Source organism: Equus caballus, chromosome 7 (assembly GCF_041296265.1).
Source record: "Equus caballus isolate H_3958 breed thoroughbred chromosome 7, TB-T2T, whole genome shotgun sequence".
NCBI lineage: Eukaryota > Metazoa > Chordata > Mammalia > Perissodactyla > Equidae > Equus > Equus caballus.
This window is the reverse complement of record NC_091690.1, coordinates 56,593,450-56,609,126: the sequence shown is the minus strand read 5'-3', so window position 1 is coordinate 56,609,126 and position 15,677 is coordinate 56,593,450. Positions and strand designations below refer to the sequence as shown.

Here is a 15,677-nt window from a genome sequence, read left to right as displayed (position 1 = left end):
TTTGATGGAGAGAGATATTTTTAACTACGTTCCTTTTTCCTACTTTTTGTAGTGGGTTTCCACTACAAAACAATAGCTGGATTCCAGGAAGTCTCACTTACATGTTTCTCCTGGAATTAAAAATACATATGCACACACACACACGTACACAGTTGTACAAATTAGATAGCATGGTTTGACCTTTTGCTGGAAAATCCTAAGTTATAACTCTAAGTCAAAGGGTGTTTCTGCTGACAACTCAATTTTCTTAGATCTCTTTTCTGTCTTTCCAAATAGTAAGTAGCGGTTCAATGGAAAAGCACAAGATAGACAAATGAGGTCACCCAGAGTGTACAAAAAATGTCACTGTTGCTCTGAGGGGCCAAGGATTTCATGTCAGAGTGAAGAAGGGGTGTCACTGATCAGGAATAGCTTTCTGGGGGTGACTGGCCTTCAACTGCAAAGAAGAGAGGGTTGGTGGTGTGGGAGCAGTCTTTCTAAAAACTATTTGGAGTTTTTAAAGCTAATATTTTGATGTTGTGACATTCAAAGACAGAACATAAGCAAAATGCCAAAAGATTTTAAAGAATCCATCAATACTTGTAGTCAGGTGGCTTCCCTTTAGAAAAACTACATTATTCAAAGTGAAAAATGAATTAATTAGAATGCCCTCAGGACACAGAATCTGCTTAAGTACCTTAGTGGGAAAGTTAATTAATCACTGCAGAATAAGATCCACGGGAGAGCTTGTGTGTCAATGCCTGAGATTGCCACACTTCTCTTTTCTTTATTCTTCTTGTTCTTTATGGAACTGTTTTCATGATGGTGTTTTCTGTTTAAAGCTCTTTATGCATATATGCTTTATGCATTTATGCTTTATTCAGTATCTTCCTTTTTTTCATTAAAATGTATATTTCTGCAGTAAGGACATGAGCAATAGTGGTAAAGAAAGAAAGGTGAGTAAAGCATCAGTTTGATTTATTTGCATTCAGTCTCAGACAATAAGCTTTTTAGGCATTCTGAAGGATACTTTTTTATTTGGAAGAATTCTAAATGTTCAACTTTAATTATTTATACATTGTCTCTGAATTCTCAGTGGATGATTTAAAGGGACCATCCCATCGACTTCACTGAAGTGATGAGAACAGCGTAGTTTAAAGCCACTGTTGCTATGAGCAGTGCCAACCACCAACTGACTTTAATTAGATTTAACTTTTGGTCTTGATGCAGCACAACTTGGCTGTGCTGCCTCAGATTAACAAAGGACCATTAATCATTTTATTTAACAAAAGAACCGTGTAGGCCTGCACCTAAAGCATTGAATAGAGAGGTTAAATTTGTGTGTGCTGAAATAATATTTGAGTGAAGCATAGTTGAATCCTAGCCAGTGGCGGAGGAAAGTGATATCCCAGGGAGGACCCCAAGCCTCACCAGAGCAGTTTTCTCAACCGTGACACTATGACATTTGGGGCTGGATAAGTCTTTGTTGTGGATGGCTGTTCTGTGCATTGTAGGATAATCAGCAGTATCTCTGGCCTCAAGCCAATAGATTCCAGTAGCACCACCACCACCACCATCCCTGATGTGACATTCAAAAATGCCTCTAGACATTGACGAATGTCCCGGGGTGGGGGAGGGGGGACAAAGCCACTTCCAATTGAGACCCACTGCACTAGAGGAATGTGCAGCCCTCCGGTTTTCTGCACTGTCTGCCAAATGTGGTCCATTTATCCCATGGCTTCCTCATGCTGTTGATACCCCTAGACTAACCCCCCTCCCTGCCTTATAATCGAGAGTGCAGTGCAGCACTCAGAATTCACTACTTCCCACTCAGTCCTTCTGGCAGCACTCTGATTTTTGCCCTCTCCTCTTTTGTAGATTCATTGTAAGAAGGTGAGATGACTCCACTTTTTCAACCAAGTAGCAGCAAGTCTGAAATGTGCTTTCCTTATTTATTTGTTTACTGTCAGTCTTCCCCACTAGAATGCGAGCTCCATGACGAGAGCAAGGATTTTTGTCAGGTCTGTCCACTGCTCTAGTCCTATTGCCTGGAACAGTGTCTGGCCCAGAGCAGGTGATAAATACTTGTTGATGCAAATGAATGAAATATTGATGATCTAACTGGATTCCTGGCTTCTTTCCAGTTGTCTTGTCCAGTCTTCCTCCAAGTCTGAAGTGGCATTATCTCCCTCTTTGGGATTAGAAGGTCAAGGTAGTTTTCTTCCCTCCCCTTCCTATCTTGTTCTCCAAGCTGCTTCTGTCTCCATGTAGTTTAATGATGTAGGAAAGGGATGTTGCTGGGACCACTGTCAATGTTTTCAGCATCATAACGAGGTGTTCCACTTCATCTCTTCTACTTTTCTTATACTTTCGCCAGCTTCATTCTGACATATTTGATCTAATTGCAGTGCTTATCTTTGAACTGCTCTTTAAATGACCCCTCGTTAGGGCTACTTAATACTAATGGGTCTTCCTCTCTGTCACACAAACTTTTCTCCCTCCAAAACTCTGGGCTTTATAAGAAGAGCACAGCTGTATGATAAAGGCTTCATTAAAAGATTCCTTAATAGAACTGACTGTCTGTCTTTGATTACATAATCAACAGTTAATGAAATTGTCTTGGTAACAAGCGCTATAGTGTATTACATCCTCTCTTGAGACGAAGTGGAAAGACAGTTATTTCATCCGGAGAAGAGGATTGATTGTTCACAGTTTGAATTTGATTGTCCTTAAGGGAACGTAAACAAGAGATCATCTCCAGCTTCTCTAAGTGCATTGTATTCTCTTGGAAAGTTACTGTTTTACTTTTCACACAAACCAAGCCTATAAATATCATGCTTTGTTGCAGTTGAGTCAGAACACACTATCAGTTTCTTTTCAGTATCATAAAGGATACAGTTTGAGGGGCACCTGGATGACCCCACACAGGCCTCTCACTGTAGGTGTAGATCAAAGCATTTCATTGCACAGCTTCAAAAACTCTTTTTCTCACTGCAGGAGGGAACCCTCGAGGAAGGTTTGCCCTGGGCCTGGTGCAGAGTGAGTGGAAGGTTTATGTGAAGAGACCTCTAGATAGAGAGGAACAAGACATTTACTTCCTCAATATCACTGCCACCGACGGGCTCTTTGTCACGCAGGCCATGGTCGAAGTGACTGTCAGTGATGTGAATGACAACAGCCCAGTGTGTGATCAGGTGAGATCTGCGGATGCATTCCTGCTTCTTATTCTTCCTCTCTACAATTAAATCAAAACCCATTTCTCTGTTCTTCTTAAGGCCAGGTTAATTTCTGCTCTTATCTCCTTGATTAGTGAGCTCTAATTGAATATAAGAGGCTAGGAGGTAGAGTCTAGGACGAAATGTTATAAACAAGAAAAAGGAATAGGTAGCAAGATCAAGTACCTAATTTTGCTCCTTCCCTCCCCAAAAAAAGCAAAAGCAAAACCATGAATGAGTCTTCAAATTAAATAATTTTTAAGGAATCATAAAGGATCTTATGATTTATTCTGTCTAAATCACTGATTTTGTAGAAAAGAAATGGACCATTCGAAAGTGTAAATTACTTGTTTGTGTAAGTTTACACAGCTGGTTAGTGGGAATATTGGTAGTAAACCCAGGTCTCCAGGCTCCTCCTGAATTAGCCTTTCCACTACAATCCAAAACATGACAGCCAATGCAAGGTGCCAGAACTAGATTTATATTCTTTCTTACTGAAAGTGAATCACAATTAATTTACTTTTCTTTACCATGTGGAGCGAGAGACAGTATTGGTATTCTCTAGCTTAGAAAAGTGTTGCAAATAGATTTAATCTCTCATACTAATGCCAAGTGTTAGTAGTGCCTCTTTAAGAGTCAAAGTGTCCCAAGGACTCACTGGCACTTAACAGAAAAAGAGAATCATGATCAATATGTGATGTGTGTCCTGGTTCCACCAGGGCAAGGATTTTTGCCTGTTTTCTTCACCATTGTTTTCCTAGCATCTCCATAATATGTAGCACGTAATAGATGCTCAATCAGTATTCGTTGACTGAATGAGCACGGAAGGGGTAGGGCAGCAGATATTCCATGTTTCATCACATATTGTAAGATAGTTCTGTGATGAAGGAAAAAGACAGCAAAAGCTAAGTTATATGAATGCATTTTTTTAAAGATTTTATTTTTTTCCTTTTTCTCCCCAAAGCCCCCAGGTACATAGTTGTATATTCTTCATTGTGGGTCTTCTAGTTGTGGCATGTGGGACGCTGCCTCAGTGTGGCTTGATGAGCAGTGCCATGTCCGCGCCCAGGACTCGAACCAACAAAACACTGGGCTGCCTGCGGCGGAGCGCACGAACTTAACCACTCGGCCACGGGGCCAGCCCCTATATGAATGCATTTTTAAAGAAATAATTTATAATGCTAAATATGGCAATTGCCTCAGAAATAGTGATGATTTAATTACCGCTCTTTACCTTTGCCTAGGTTGCATATACAGCATTATTTCCCGAAGACATTCCATCAAATAAAATCATCTTGAAGGTCAGTGCTAAGGATGCCGATATTGGATCCAATGGAGATATACGATATTCACTCTATGGATCTGGAAACAATGAATTTTTTCTAGATCCAGAAAGTGGTAAGGTGAAATTTATTCTTTGGGTAAATGCCATTGTTAGTCCATGAGAGAAGTTAAACTTTCGTGTGGTCTCATCACTAATGGGTAGTTATGACAGGTCCTCTAAGAGGCTTGATATGACCCCCTGCTGTCTTGCCCTCTAGGAAATACTAGTTGCACATATCTGATAATGGGCTATCCAGAACACACAAACTTTATTTGGCTTATAAAACTTGCCTTGACTTTACCTACATTTATTAATGACAAGTAATCAGACATGTCTCTTTGCTCCTCCTGTTTCTCATATTCATGAGTTAAGGCCTCTGTCCTAAAAAGAGTATACATAGAGTTTCATCACAAACACGTTGCTGTGCAACTAAACAGCAATGCATAGTAAGGAGAGTTTTTCTCTAAGTCCCTTTTGGGTCCTTTCCTGATGCTTATTAACACAGTTGTTTGGTTTTTATTAAACATTCCTGCCTAGTTTCTCCAAAGCTATGAGCCCTCAGATTTGCTTACATATTCAGGTAAAATTTATAAGGTGAAAGGTTATGTAAGCTAAAGGCAGATGCCCGCACTGAAGACCAGAGCTAATGGAAAAGACATTTTCTATGGAAATAAATTATCTCAGTGTTGTGTATTAGATAGTCCATCAAATGGCAATTTTTAAATGAAGTATAAAGATCGAATAGCTTGCATATTTCCAGGGTTGTGTTGGTTCGAGTGAACAATAGCTATTGAGTCTCCAAAAGGTAGTAGCTTTTCCCTACCCTCCTCCATGTCATCTGTATCCTACTGGGAAGCACTGAGCTATGCAGGAACATACTGCTTGGCTGTATGGGCCTGGTGATTATTCAATAGCTAACATTTACTGAGTAGGTAGTACATGTAAAAGAACTTTTGGGATATTTGTGGTAGACTCCAAGATGAACAAAACAAACCATGCCCAAGGGATATTGTAACCCAGTGGGGAAGACAGACCAGTAAGCCAATAATAATAATGAATGGCAGAATGAAATGCGTGCCCAGGAGAGATATCAGGGGAGTTCTATGTGGGCACAGAGGAAGAAGCAGCTAATATTCTGGCAAGAGAGAAGAGGAAACTGTTTTAAAGAAGAGCTGGCATTGGAACTGAGCCAGGATTCTAGTAGCTAAAGCAGGACGCTGCTGGCCATGGGGGCAGCATGAGCGGAGAGCATGGCACATCCAGGTAGTGTCATGTACAACATTGTCACTGGTGAAAGGAGCTATAGAATGGCTTGTGAAAAAAAGTAGTGGGAAAAATAACTTTAGGCCACATTGTGGTGGGTCTTGAATACCCAACTGAAAAACCACTGGACATTTTTGAGTAGAAGAGGGAAATGATCCAGCCTATGTCTAAGAACTGGCTGTAGCAGGGAAGCTGTAGGAGGAGCTGCTTTGTAAGTATAGATGGCTTGATCCAAACAATGTCTATTAATTTATTTTCATTTAAGAGTAATAATATTTCATGAGTCATGCTTTTCACCAAATACCATGTATTCAGGTCTGTCTCTGTACTTGTTGTCATTATCTATTGAAACTTCAACAACAACAACAAACTCTGTACAGGGGCTGATGCCCAGCACCAGTTCAGGTGCTCCAATGGTTAAAATATAGACGTAACATTCCTCCATGCTGGTTGCTGAATAGCTGCTGCCTCAAGTGTTCCCCCACTGGAACCCTCTCCCAGCAACCACAGGCCCTTCCACAATCCTGCAAGTAGGGTTCACCCTGGCACAGTAGGAGTCCTTCAAGACTTCTTTCTGCTAAAGCCATCCTCTGTTTTAATATTTCATTTTCCTCTAAAAGATGGGGTAAAAAGATGTTGAGTATCTGGAAGCAAAGAGACTGCCCCTTCTGGGTCTACGGATCATTGACGTGATTGAGCATCAGAGAACTATTCCATTTTCTATGCTTTTTCTGGAGATATAGCAGAAATCCAGAGTCATAGCTGATCTCCAGAGCAGGTCTTGAGAGGTATAAGGAGGTACAGAGCTTCTCCATGTAACCAAAAGAAAGAACCACTAGTAACAGAGGTTTCACGGTGGGATTGATTAATTTGAAGATCATACACCTGGTTTGCTGTTGCATCCAGAGTCCCATAAATTTTTCCCTGATGCTTGAAAAAATTGAATTTGAGGCCAGCCCAGTGGCATAGTGGTTAAGTTCACACACTCCATTTCTGTGGCCAGGGGTTTGCCAGTGCAGATCCTGGGAGCTGACCTACACACAGCTTATCAAGCCATGCTGTGATGGGCATCCTACATATAAAATAGAGGAAGATGGGCACAAATGTTAGCTCAGGGCCAATCTTCCTCAGCAAAAAGAGGAGGATTGGCAGCAGATGTTAGCTCAGGGCTAATCTTCCTCAAAAAAAAAAAATTGAATTTGCTCTATTTTTCAAAGTATGAGGCACTTGAGCCAAATGTCATTGGTCCTTCCTGTATTGGGGATTCTTTATATAATTGGTTCTCTGCTCTTCAAAGAAAGGCAGTTTTTGAAAAGCCAGGCCAACCATGCCACTATATATTTTCACAGGTGAGTTAAAAACCTTGGCTCGGTTGGACCGGGAGAGGGTCCCTGTGTACAGCCTGATTGCCAGGGCCACCGACGGGGGTGGCAGGTTCTGCCAATCTGATGTCCGCCTGATCCTGGAAGACGTGAATGATAACCCCCCTGTGTTTTCTTCCGACCACTACAATGCCTGTGTCTATGAGAACACGGCCACCAAGGCTCTGTTGACCAGAGTTCAAGCCACGGATCCCGACGTCGGTAAGTCAGTGAGAGAGCACTGAAGGCTGTCCGCCCTCTTTCTAGGGTTTGAAGAAGTGATAGTATGAATTCTTCTACCTTTTAACAAAGAGTTTGGGGATTTTTTTTAACCTTTAGAATATAAGTAATAGCTTTCTTACTGGCCCATTCCTCCTGAACATAGTTAAAATGCTGTGTAGCAGGGAAAATTCATTTCCATTTCTATAAAGAATTGCATCACATGCTTCAGCTGAAATATGACAATCTCGATTTATTGTAGTGCCCCACAGTGCAAAGACCAATTACTAAATGTGCTGCCGGTCCACTGTGGATTTTTTTAAACCGCCATTTTCCAGGGTATTTTGGTCACATACAAACTGACATTACTAGGCCGGGTGGGGGTGGGGGAGATAAGAAGGAATTCGAATGGAAAGTTGCTAATAAAGTTTGTGTTCAAATCCACTTTACATAATGAGATGGTGAGTTAGAAAAGACTGGAGCTAATTGCTAGGTAGTCATTCTGAGACTGCATAAGTTATTGAGGTGACTGCATGATGGAATATAAATACGAAAGGGCGTATAGACAGCCTCTTGGTGGTGCATTCTAAGAGCTGTAAATCAGAGGACTAGGGAGTGATGGGGTGTGTCTGGTATGCTAAACAGGCCTTTATATAATTCAGTGTCTTATTGCTTAATTCCGAATTGAAAGAAAAATTATTGCACTAATGGAAAAGTAAATACATGACAATTAGTTGAAAACAAACGTAGAACCCAGGGTCTCTGCATATTTCCCCTTAGAGAAATTAGTGGCTACACTTTGAATTATTGCTCTTACCTCATTAGCATAATTTTCAAGGCTGAGAACCAACCCTTCAAAAGTCTGCATATTATAAAGCTTGGTAAAAAAAATGGTAAACAGGAAAAGACTCTTTTATTGATATATAATTATGTAATACCTACAAAGACCCTTTTTTAAAGGAGGGTTAGCAAACATTCTCTGGAGTCTTATTAGCAGATTTTTGGGGAAAAGAGGACAGAAATCATGCAAATGAGTCTCAATAATTTAAATTTGACTCTGTGAACCATAGATGAAATTTTAAGATTTAAATTTTTTTTATTTTAAATTGAATTGAAATTCCAATTTTTAAAAATTGGAATTTTTCTACTCAGTTCCGTTATGAAGGACTTGGATGTGTGCTAGAGATTGGAGACTGAAGGAGTCTGGTTAGTGCACGTGGTATTTCAGACAGTGGGAGTGGGGAGATGTTACTGACTCACAGGCATGGTTGTGGTGAAGAAGATGCAGTTAGCTGCAGCCTCCTTTTCACTCTGTGAGTCAGCTGGCTGGGTTGGGACTTGGGGAAGAAGGGATGACTAGACTCTGGGCATTTAGCAGGGCAGAGATGATAAAGCCTTTAAAGGACCAAACCAGAATAAGGAGCTTATCAGCACCTCCCTCTGCTCATTTGCACTATTAGCAAAAGTCTTACGTTCAGAGCTTCAAATAGAGACAGAGGTTGTGAGTTTTGCTGACCCCTGTGTATAAAGCACGCTCACCAGACTGTTGTGTCAGCCTCCAGTAAACTCTAGCATAGCACACCAGATTCTGGTTCATTTTCTCAGTTTTTGTAGGACTCTCTTAGCTTTAAAAATATGCAAGAACTAAGATAGCTGGGGAAGAACAAATGAGCACTTCTGAAAACACAAACTGAGCACCTGCTGGGTCCCAGGCCCCATGCTGAGGAAGCAGGTGTGAAGGTCCAGGTCAGAGCTTGCAGGAGGATTCCAGGAGCAGCGGCATCAGGCTGAGCTGTGATCCAACCGACATTCTCCAGAGTCCCTGGGTGTCAGTGACTGGTGGCTTATGCCATTGTCATTAGCAGCCTGATCAGAACACTTCCTTCCCCCGGAGTACCCATTTCTCCATCTTTCGTAAGGGACCAGAGACAAGCATGAGCTGTGTACTGAGATTTACCAAGTTGCCGAGTGGGCCGTTCACCTTGGGGCCACACTGAACCTCTGACCTCAGGCTGCGCTGGCACATGAATCGTTAGGCTGAATCCAGCCCTGTAGTGTCTTTAGTTTGGCTTGTATACAGTGTTCAAAGAAGTTTGAATTAGTGGTCAATACTTACAAGTCAGGAGATTTTTTATTAGAAATTTCAGTTTCTGGCATTTTATAAAAACAGCAACAGTATGGAGAAGACTCAGCAGTTCCAGGCATAGTCCCCCAGTGGTAGGAGTTAAATAGCAGCTGCCTCCTTGATATCAGCCAGTGGTCCCCCTCCCAGTTCCTGGCCACTTCAATTATTTGTCACCGCCTGACCTCATAGGCATTCACAACCCCTTCTCTAAATGACAAGGAAATGTCTGATTTTTTAAAAACTTTTTATTTTGAAATAATGATGGATTCATAGGAAGTTGCCAAAAAAATCTATAGGAGGTCCCATGTACCTTTCACCCAGCACTTCCCCCAATGATAACGTCTTGCATAGCTGAAGTACACCATCAGATTTTAGCATGTCTGTGTTTCTGTGCAATTTTCTCACCTGCGCAGCTTCATGTAACCACCACCACATTCATCCACCACAAGGTTCCCTCCCGCCACCCCTTCATAGCCACACTGACCTCCTTCCTGAACATCTTTCCCAGTCCCTAACCCCTGGTAACCACTAATCTCCATATCTGTAATTTTTTTTATTTCAAAAATGTTGTTTAGGGGCCAGCCCTGTGGCAGAATGGGTAAGTTCATGTGCTCTGCTTCAGAGGCCCAGGGTTTTGCCAGTTTGGATCCTGGGGGCAGACATGGCACCACTCACCAGGCCATGCTGAGGTGGCGTCCTACATGCCACAACCAGAAGGATCCACAACTAAAATTATCCGACTATGTACCAGAGGGCTTTGGGGAGAAAAAGGAAAAATTTTAAAAATCTTTTTTAAAAAATGTTATTTAAATGGAATTATATAAGTTTGTAACCTTTTGAGATTGGCTTTTTTCGCTCAGTGTCATTCCCTTGAGATCCATCCAAGTTGCCTAATTGATTGATCCTAGTGAAGAACGTTGGCTCCATTTGTGCAAATAACAGGGCTATTTGCTTCATGAAACTTCTTTTAAGCATATTCTTTTACCTGAATTTCTAAATTATTTCAAAGCATTTGGCTACAGTATATACTAAGTCACTGTAGCTTGTAGAGGAAAGACAAGTACTATATATTCATCTGCAATCCGATGCCATAGCTTCATGAATTCAAAGCTCTTACATGATGCCTTACTAAATTTTCATATCCTGGCTTTTTAATTTTAGAAATATTATTGCTTTTAGCTGAACAACTCTTTCTTATGCTCAATTAATTATTCATAATAAACCAAGACTTAATGTTGGAATAACTGCCTAGGTCAGGAATAAAATAAAAACAGAAGAGGACAAGATAATTTTAACACCCATTTTATGAGTTCTAAGAAATAGTTTGGCAACCGTCTAGATTTTAGTATTAAATTCTTAGTTTTCCTGTAAAATGGAAATATCCTCAATTCCATGACTTTATGACCTAATACTTATAAAAATTTAATCTTTTCAGTAAAGATTAGGAGACCTTTCATTTCACTACTCTTTGGGGTCAATATCTTATGATTTAATCTACCTCTTAGTGGTAGGATTTGTGTCCAGGTTCCCAATTTTGAGGGTTTTTTTTTTTAAGCTAGCGAAGGGAATATGCAGTCATGAGCTAAAATCTACAACCATTTCAGGCAAAGTGACGTGAAAATTAAATGTAAATTTCCACTATAAAATATACTATAGTCTATGATATATTGAGAGGCCAATTTCCAGTTATTTGAGATGCAAGAGGACATTTTTCTTCTTTTGGATCACAGACATAAAACAAAGAAATGTTCTAATGAGCAACTCACTTATTCCCTTCCTGTGAAATATTTTCTGCAAGGTTTGGAACTTCTTTCGGGGATTTCAGAGGAACTTGGAGGCTCGTAACACACATTACAGTTATTTTCCATTCAATTTCACAGGCATGTAATGAGTAGTTAGGTATTGGGCACTACAGAAGGAACTGCAAGATTCTCGGGGATGAGGAATGTGCAGTGGCAAGCCTTGGGTCATATGCAGTAGTGACGGGCATGAATTAGAAACACACATACCTGAAATAAAAGGCAGAGCTCCTAAAATAAATAGGATTTCAACAGGCAGAGGTAGGGAGGCATTCAGGAAGACAGGAACCATAAGGATAAAGTCATAAAGCTGGGAAGGTGTGGACCCAACTGAATAGAGAGACCCCTGGACAGAGAGGGGTAAATGAAATAAGAAAAGTAGTCTGAGATCTGACTGTGGTGGTTAATGAAGGCCAGGAATTGTGTGCTTAAACCAATAGGTAGAAAAGAACCGTGGAGCATTTTTGAGAAAAGAAGTCCAGTTCTGCGTTTTGGAAATGCTAATCTGATAGGAGCCTCCAAAATGAGCGTGGGGAAAGCTCCTAGGATGGTGTTGAGAATGACCACAAGGGCCAAAATTAGAGTGGTGGCTTTGGGATTTAAAAGGAAGGAGCAGATGAGAGAGAGATTTTCGATGTGAAATCTGTCAGCTTTGGCAATTGATTGGATTGCAGGCTAGATAGACAGGCTAGACAAGATTTCAGACTTAGGCGCCAAGTGAAGGTGCTGCATGAGCAGTAATAGCATAGGTGGCCTGACGTAGGACCTGGTATAGAGAGAAAGATGAAAAATTGGAGACATGTTGGGAATTAAAGTATAGATCTTCAGGAAAAAAGTCAAGATAACAAGTTTGGTAATCATGACAAAGTGGGGAGGTCTTGCCTTCAAGGGGTTGACAATCGTAGTGGGAAACAGGCATGCATAAGTGAACATTCAAAGAAAATGTAAAAAATGTTATAATAGAGTTGCATCTGTAAAAGTAGGGATTTTTAAAGGATTAGTCAGACAGCACATGTAAAATGCTAGCACAGGTCCCTGTGGGAATATTAAAACGTGAGTAGTGAATTTTCAAGTGGGGCAACTCAGGAAGGATTCTCAAAGTGGTATTAGCATTTACTTAATAAATGAGTCTTAAGGGTTGGGGCTTGAACCTGGATAGGCAAGAAGAAGGGAAAGATCCAGTACCAAGAGAGAGATAAGGATTGTATTAGCCAGGATAGGCTTGACTAGGCTGAGGTAATTTTTAAAAAGACTCAGTTGCTTAGCACAGCCAAAGTTTCATTCTCACCCATGTGAAGTACAGGTTGGCTTGAGTCCATCCAGTGACTTGGAGATCTGGTCCATCTCGTCAACACCAGTTTCTTGATCTTTGGCTCCCAAGGTCACCTCAGCAGAAGAGAGGGATGAAGGAGGCATGCCAGCTCTTAGCTGCCTCAGCCTGGGAGAGACCTATGTCACTCTGTCGTCGTCTATTGCCCAGAACTAGTCAGAACAGGCTGGGAAATGTAGGGGAGGCCATGGGGATATGTGGTGAGCACCCATTGTCTCTGCCACAATGATGAAAGCAGGAAAGGGCAACTGGCCCAGCAGGTCCCAAAGAGGCAGGAGAGAGTGACATTACTAATATGGGTATGGGTGGGTTAGCCTCAGCAACATGGAGAGGCCACTTGACCTTAGAACTGAAAGAAAGGAGAGAAGAAGAAAGAAAAAGTCTGAAACCCAAAAGAAGAAACTATGAGGGAGTTGCTGAGGATAACCCAGTGGGCGGACACATCTTCCTTCAGACATCTCCACGTGGTAAGACGCTCTGTCATCCAAGGAGACTCACATGGCAGGAGCTGGGCTGCTGCACTGAGGAGAGCGTAGGGAGTGTATTTCAGGGGCTAGGGGAAACATGAGAGGGAGTCAACAAGAAATGAGGAAGAGAACGTGAAAGCTGTGTAAGTGCTGGGTTATGTGAATGCGTGGTGGGACCAATCAGTAGAGTGAACTACATTAATAGAAAATGTGAGAAATTCCCTCTCAGAGTTTTCCAGAATTATGCCATTCCCTCTAATGTTAATACTTAGATCCTCATATTAACAGAGAATAGGAAGAGACAGAGAAAACTTACCTCTTGACAAAACTTTTCCATTTTGACCCAAGTGTTTCTTTTTCCTCAGCCCTCAGCATCCTTAAGTTTGCACTGTCTTTCACTGTAATTATGCAAGCTTGCTGTCCATGTGGGGGGTTCATTTTCTGAGTGTTTCATGAGGGAGATGGCATCCTGACTGCTGTGCTGTGCTCTCCTGGGGCAGAAGCTAGAAGAAACTTGGTTTTCCAAAGCCCAGATCTTGTCAGAGGAAGTCAGGGGCTGGCCCAGTGACTTGGAGCATCCTTGCTCTAAGAGTGTACCTCCTTATGAAGGAGGAGGAAATTATTTATCTGAGAGGAATGTTCACGAAAATAACCACTGAGCATTGCTAAACAGAGATCTTTCCGACCAAACCACTTTAAATGAATCTACAAGTTGTTTCTTGCCTCTTCTGACTCGTCCTAGGCTTGTAGGTCTGCCACTTGGTAAAAGACAGGAAAAGAGACGGGAAAAAATGCTAAGAGATGAGGTAAGTCCACGACTATGACAGAAAAGCAGGTCGAGTGTTCTGGGTTAGCAGTTTTCTGCATTGTTCTGGGACAAAGTCTGAGGGTGTCATTCACACTAATCTGTAAGAATCAAAAACGCTCGTCTACACGTGGGGCTCTCACTTAACTTCAGGTTTGATGGCCCAAGCAAAGTTTTGATTCCTGTGATGGTGTTAGATTTGAAATCTTCCATCATCACCTTCTGGTCTCATGGAGGAGAGCAAATATAATTTCAGTATGCCTTCTCTGAAGGACTTAGCTCCTGAATATATTACTTTTGCACTAGGCCCCAAAGCAAAAGCAAAAAAATGTCATACCAGACCGAGGAGGTAAATTCTGAAGCACGTTTTTCCACTGCCTTTGGCACCTGGGTGTGTGGGACATGGAGGAGGGACAGTCTGTGGGATCAGGAGGAGGTGGCTGTATCCATGGATCCCACAAGGAGGCACGCAGGCAGCCTGCTGTTTTTCCCTTCTAGGACTTCCCATGTGGACATCTTCTTTGCAGCCTCATACCCCAGTTGAGCTAGCACCCTGGCCTCCTCTGGACCCTGCGGATCAGGCCAGGGGGATGTTCCCAAATCTCCCTAAGGGATGCATCTCCTAGTAACCTCATTGATCAAGAGGCCACATGGGCATGGGGAAAGCCCTGGTTGATAGTGACCTGTGCTATGTGCAAGCTGTGTGACCTTGGGCCAGTCATTGGCCTCCCTCAGACTCAGTTTCCTCCTTTATAATGTGAGAATGACAGTAGTTATGCTTGCTTTACCAACCTCGAAGGGTCAATGTGAGGTTCGCCCAGGAGTGAATGGAAAGGAGTGAACCATCTAAGGGCCAGTTGGCCCTCTTTGCAGTTAGATCTCCCTACTCTAAGCTCCTGCAGCACCTCGAGACCGTCCTGACATGGAACTGTTTGCATGTCACTTCTCTACTACTCTTAACCCCTCCAAGGCAAGATTGGTGCTTAATAAGAATTTTAAATAATGATAATCATAGTATGGCTAATAACGTTTACTTTTTGAGTTTCTACTACATGCCAGGCACTATGCCAAGTACTGCAGATACATATTTCCCCTTCTCACAACAACCCTGAAAGTTGGTATATAGTTTTTTGTGGTTCTATTTAACCTATGAATAAACTCTGAGAGGTTAACTTGCCCTGAACTACAAGCTAGTTAGTGGCAGAGCCAAAGGAGGGTTGATTAACAGATAGATATCCAGCTAATCGTGTTTTAGCCAAGGGAAGTGGTCCTCAAAAAGTGGTCCCTGGACCTACAGTATGAGTATCACCTGGGAGCTTCTTGGAAATGCAGACTCTGAATGAGAGACTCTAGACCAGTGGTTCTCAAACTTCAGTGTGCGTCCGAATCACCTACAGGACTTGGTAAAGCCAGGATTGCTAGGCTCCGCCCCCAGAGTTTCTGATGCGATGAGTCTGGGAGGAGACCTGATCATTTACATTTCAGAGTAATTCCCAGAGGATGCTGGTGCTGATGTTCCAAGGACCAGACTTTGAAAGCCACCTGCTCAGGAATTCTCAATCTTTTTGTGTCATGAATACTTTGACAGTTTGGTGACTACAGATCACTTCTCAGGATAATATTGTATAATTCTTAAAATATAGAAGTTACAAATGAAATAGATTTGTCCAAATGTTCTTTTAAAGTTGTTACATAGTAATATGAACTTCTGCTTTAATATATTCAGTAACAAGATCTAACACCGTAGACCTAATAACCTCCATATTCTGGAGAAGTGGTAAGCAGAATTT

General features: G+C 41.8%; 1 protein-coding gene across 4 annotated transcripts in view; it reads left to right on the top strand.

The window, feature by feature from the left end:
* Positions 1–15,677, top strand: part of FAT3 (FAT atypical cadherin 3) — a 617,178-nt gene that overhangs the window by 530,051 nt on the left and 71,450 nt on the right. For all 4 annotated transcript variants that reach the window (XM_023645581.2, XM_023645579.2, XM_070273207.1 and 1 more), the window contains 3 exons: positions 2,977–3,173; positions 4,439–4,592; positions 7,131–7,364. In XM_023645581.2, coding sequence (XP_023501349.1) covers positions 2,977–3,173; positions 4,439–4,592; positions 7,131–7,364 — 585 coding nt within the window. The remainder of the gene's footprint in view (positions 1–2,976; positions 3,174–4,438; positions 4,593–7,130; positions 7,365–15,677) is intronic.